Raw genomic sequence first — 5,401 nt, forward strand, 5'->3', positions numbered from 1 at the left:
CACACTGCAGGTGCATCCAGTTTTCAGTTTTCTTTCATGACACAAACCTGGCACAGGTCTGTTGCTTTCTAGTAAGTAAAGTGACTGAAAGCCGAATGGAGAGTTTTTGTTTCCGATGTGAACCACATGGATATCCTGCATGGAACTGGAACTACTTACAACTTGTCCTCAAACCTAAAACCAAAAATGTGTCAGCATTGCCATGGCAAAAAGGAAATCCTGTGACAGTTGGCAGTCTATGAATGCCAACTACAGATGTTTGGCAGAGCTAGCATTAGCATAGAGCACAATAAGAAACTAAATGGAGGGATTACCACCACATTTTGGTACAGACAGAGGATGGTTGTAATAGCTCTGGAATTCTAGCGCCATCAAGTCAAAATGTATCTTTGATTTACCAAATACCTGCAAAACTATTGACATTTCCATCATCCTCAGCTGTACTTTGCTTATGGTGATAATTAGCACATTTTAGTATGTTAGCATTTAGCTGAAAGCACCACTGTGCCTGAGTACAGCCTTACAGAGCTTAGTCTTTTTATTAATGTAAATAATAATAATTGTCAGATAGTTCAGTCTAATGCAACAACATTTGTAGTTTGAAAGTATATTGGAAACATCTTTCAGTCTACTGTAATACAGTATAATTCAATACCACCAAACTGGCAACCTATGTGCACACACAGACCTGCACAATCTTATTACAGCCCATTTAATTAAGCCATGATTGTATTTTTGTAGAATTATGTCTTTAAATCTTGTGTGTTTACAGACATGAAGACGGCACTGTGCGTTTCTGGGATGCATCAGGTGTTGCTCTTACTCCGCTGTACAAACTCAGCACGGCCAATGTCTTTCACACTGACTGTGACCCTAGCGACGATCCCCAGGACCCTAGCGACGACCCCGACATGCAGCAGGAGGAGGAATGGCCTCCCTTCAGGAAGGTGAGAACTAAGGAGAAACAAGAGGAGGTCAAATGAAGTAATCATAAGACTCTTTCCTCTAGACATCAGGCACAGGATCTTATTTCACAAGCTGTGGGAATAAAAACAATCTGTGTTCACAGTCAGTCCTGTAACAGTACATCTGTGGCCTAATTTTCTCATCTGGTTGTTTTCATGTGTTTGGTTTTCAGACAGACCCACCCCATTGTTCCTGTTAATAAAACTCGACTCTGAAGGAACCGCAGTCTGATTCTGTTTTAACGGCCAGTTTTCTCCACAGAATTACATTTAAATGAACTGATTCAGCATCGGGAGGCAGAATTTCACATTGAGGGAATCTGACAGGACAGGAAATAGAGATGAGTCATGAAGCAAAACGCTCCATGAATATTTAAATCAGCTGGTTCTACAGTTGGAAATGTTTTTCAGTGTTTGGGCGGATGACCAAGATAAGCTGGGATCAATAATGGAAATGAGAGTAGAAGCTAATCTTGAGTGATACATTTAACGGGGAAAAATAGACTAAATTAGCCTATTTTCTCCTTTTACTCTCTTCTTTTCTTCCTATTCGCTCCCCCCACCTTTCCTCATGTCTCCTGTGGTAACAGAGCTGCATGTTCAGGAATGTGGCCCTCATATGGGATGAAGAGCCTTTCCTTTTTTCTCTCTCTGTAATGAAAACCAGACACATCAGCCCACTCTTTCTGTGCATGTATGTGTGTGTATGTGTGTTAGTGACCAATTTCTCCTACTCCTTGTTTTGCCAAGACACAACTCCCATGTGAGAGGGATTTCTATTGGAATTCCTACTGTGTGTGAGAGACAGATTAATGCACATGTTTGGCTGAGTGGGGAAAGGGGGGATTGTCCTGGCATTTGGCAGAGAATAAGAAGAGAGGCTGCCGTAAGAGGAAGAAGGAGAGCCTCAGGAGGGCATTTTGACATTGGGTCTGCCTAAACTGAATTAGTTTAGTCGGTTCAGATCAGAGATTTAGATTTATGTGACAAAACATGAGAAGAAAACACTAATGAGGACCCATGTTAATAAAATCCTACCTGTGTAGAGTGTTGTCTTTCATCTGTCAGTATCAGTTTACGTGTGTGTGTGTGTTTGTGTGTGTTTTTGTGTAGGTGGGATGTTTTGACCCGTACAGTGATGACCCCAGGCTGGGCATCCAGAAGATCAGTCTGTGCAAATACAGCAACAAGCTGGTGGTGGCTGGAACTGCTGGACAGGTAAATACGTGCATACAGTAACACACACATGCAAGGAGCTCTGTCACACACTATCTTGGGTTATTTCTAGAAGACACAAACATTGAGTGTTATTCTGAAGATTATGTGATTTAAAACCTGAAAATGTTTAAAAGCATTTTAGTAAGTTAAACATGTTTAAATAGAATTAAAATGTAATTTGAGACATTATAATGATTATATAATCAATTTTGTCAGATGAGTACTGTAAGATTTCACATACATGCAGTAGCCACACACCTAAATAATGCATGTTAATACAATGCACACTTTGCCAGCTAATAATAGACCAATCATATCTGCAGCATGCCTGTGTACATGTGTAATTTACTGTATTATTTGCTTGCCAGCAGTTAATTTGCTAATGTTAACTAAATAGCCTTGTGTTGCATTTTCTCTGGATGAGGTGAGGCTGGCTGATTAACTTGGCAGACAGAGAGTTGCAGCTGCAATCACACAAGCACTCTCACACTTCATAGCAACTCAGCTGTGATGGTGGAGGTTTGTTATTTCCAACAAGACCTAAAGTCCCTACAAACTGTATTTAAGTGCTTATGATCCCCACAATAAAAGAAAGTGTTGGACTAAACAAGTTCAAATCTGCATACTGACAGTTTTGCTAATTTACCAGTAGTTGTGGTGACACAATAGATAGCTCTCCTGGTAGAGCTGGTTTGAGTCCAACCTGTGGCCCTTTGCTGCATCCCATCCTGTCTATCTTCAGCTGACCTATCCAATACAAGGCAAAAAGCCCTCAAGAAAGAAAAATGTGAAAATGTGACACAATAGAACAATCCTAGGGTCAACATTACCAGGGCTCATACTTTTGGGAGCAGATTTCCTGGCATTCAGCCTTTTAGATTAAGAGATATCTCGTGTGCAAATCTTGACATTTTGACTGTGGGTGATGCTAAAAGAAAGCTCAAAGTGTACAAATTGAAAGTTTTCATCCGCAGTGGAGCATGTGCTCTATACATTTCATGACAATCTCGCCTTCAGATTCTGATATTTTATAATTATAAGTAAATGTTTTGTCCTGATAGTGGTGCTAGAGGGGAAAGTTGGGGCATCTTAAAACATCCATCCTTTGGAGACTTTAAATATGGATGACTATCATGAATATTCATACCAAATAAAATATTTTTTTTTCATGGACTACAGCACATTTAGAAAATCACATAGCTACTTCCAGCTAAATGAATATTCGGGGTCTTTGAGCACTCCACATAGATAAATAAATGTCGAGCTCTGACAGAACTGATAATAAACTAGCTATTATTAATACTTTTTACAAGCTGTAAAAGTAGCTCCACCTTCCTTTACTGCTGCCTATTTAAAATTAGGAGGGATTTGATGTTATGAGATTCCATTTTGTGGTTAGACATTTCCAGGGCACTCAGTCTTCCACTTTATAGAGAAAAGGAGCTCTTTTATGTGATAATTATTTGAAAAACTGAGTCATACAAGACAAGTGTGCTTTTGTAATGGTCAGTTCCTACTGTCACACATTTCACAGAAAATACACAACACAGCCATTCCCCCAATAACTAACTGCAACTGATGTCTCTTACGTTGTTGTGTACTTAAAAAAAAAAAAATAAAAAATGTACTTAAGGAATAAAGAAAACAATGTTTCTTCACTACCTCCATCTCTCCAGGTGATCGTTCTGGGTTTGAGCGACGAGCGTTCTGACCACCTGGTGGACGTGTCGGTGGTTGATCTGCTACAGGACAGGGAGGGCTTCACCTGGAAGGGCCACGACAGGCTGGAGCCGCGTCTTAAACCCGCCCCCTTCCCCCCAGGCTTTCAGCCGCTAGTGCTGGTGCAGTGCCTGCCCCCGGCCTCTGTAACGGCGGTGGCGCTGCACGCAGAGTGGAACCTGATCTCCTTCGGGACGAGTCATGGATTTGGCCTGTTTGACTACCACAGACGAAATGCAGTACTGGCCAGGTAAGGGACACACACAGCTCAGTACAATAACACACATGAGGCAATAGTCAATGACAATTTCATGAAGTTAATACAACCTGAAAACAACATACATTGCATTTCTTTTGGCCAGTGCCATTAAAAAAACAGGCGAGGGCAAGCTGACAAATGTACAATATTGCGATTCAAAAAGCATCACCCTACTGCTCTTTATGTTCTACTAGGTGCACCCTGCACCCTAATGACTCCTTGGCAATGGAGGGCCCCCTTTCCAGAGTCAAGTCCTTGAAAAAGTCCTTACGACAGAGCTTCAGACGCATCCGCAAGAGCAGGGTGTCGGGGAAGAAGCGCACCATCACCACACCCACCAGCAAGGTAAAGGACTGTCTCTTTTTGGTAGAGAGACATGGACTGAATTCAATTCAATTCAATTCAATTCAAATCAATTCAATTTGTATAGCGCCATTTCATAACAGAAGTTATCTCAGGACACTTTTCAAATAGAGTAGGTCTAGACTGTACTCCTTATACAGTTATTTACAGAGACCCAACAGTTCCCACCATGAGCAAGCACTTGGCGACGGCGGCAAGGAAAAACGTCCTTTAAAGAGCCAGAAACGCTTGAGTAGACTCCGGCTGCTAGGACTCAGACCTTGACAATATTTCCTCCATCGTCCAAAGTTCTTTTTCAACTTGTCCTATATGACATAAAAGGTTTTAACACACGTTTCTATTTTTTTTTCTGTTTTCTTATGAAATTTCCATCCCATGCCAGAAGCAGAACATAATGCAGGTGTTTTTGGACAACTATGTGTACTTGCAAACATCTGCATCTTGTAATTTACCACACTGTGTACTTATTTTCTCTCCCAGTGCGCCTGCTGTTCTGAAATCAGGCCATAAAAAACACCTGGCATATGGGACGTGTGTTCTGACAATCAATCATTCAGTGGCCATCAGGGATTCTAAATTATTTGGAAACAAACTTGCCTGAGGGAGTCAGGGTGACAGATGTATTATCAGTATGTGAATGTTTCATCAAAAGAGTTAAAGCCTTCCTCTACTGTTTGCCTTTTACTAAATATATTCTCTGATACTGATTTTTTTTTTATATATATGCTTTTGCCCTCTCTTTTCAGGTGTGACTACGGTTCTCACAATGACAACCCTGAGTATTAGTGCCCGTAATTCACTGCCCAAGGTGGCCTATGCTACTGCCATGGATTGGTTTATCGCTGTCTGCTATGCCTTCGTCTTCTCTGCACTCATT

General features: G+C 41.1%; 1 protein-coding gene across 1 annotated transcript in view; it reads left to right on the forward strand.

Annotated features, from left to right (window-relative positions):
• llgl1 (LLGL scribble cell polarity complex component 1) overlaps positions 1 to 5,401 on the forward strand; it is a gene marked incomplete at its 5' end in the record, with an annotated part of 28,999 nt that overhangs the window by 14,477 nt on the left and 9,121 nt on the right. Inside the window, 4 exon segments of the mRNA XM_035654749.1 lie at positions 773 to 947; positions 2,079 to 2,183; positions 3,860 to 4,152; positions 4,356 to 4,506. Coding sequence (XP_035510642.1) covers positions 773 to 947; positions 2,079 to 2,183; positions 3,860 to 4,152; positions 4,356 to 4,506 — 724 coding nt within the window.

Source organism: Morone saxatilis, unplaced genomic scaffold (assembly GCF_004916995.1).
Source record: "Morone saxatilis isolate NCDOM2014 unplaced genomic scaffold, NCSU_SB_2.0 Contig14, whole genome shotgun sequence".
NCBI classification, from domain to species: domain Eukaryota; kingdom Metazoa; phylum Chordata; class Actinopteri; family Moronidae; genus Morone; species Morone saxatilis.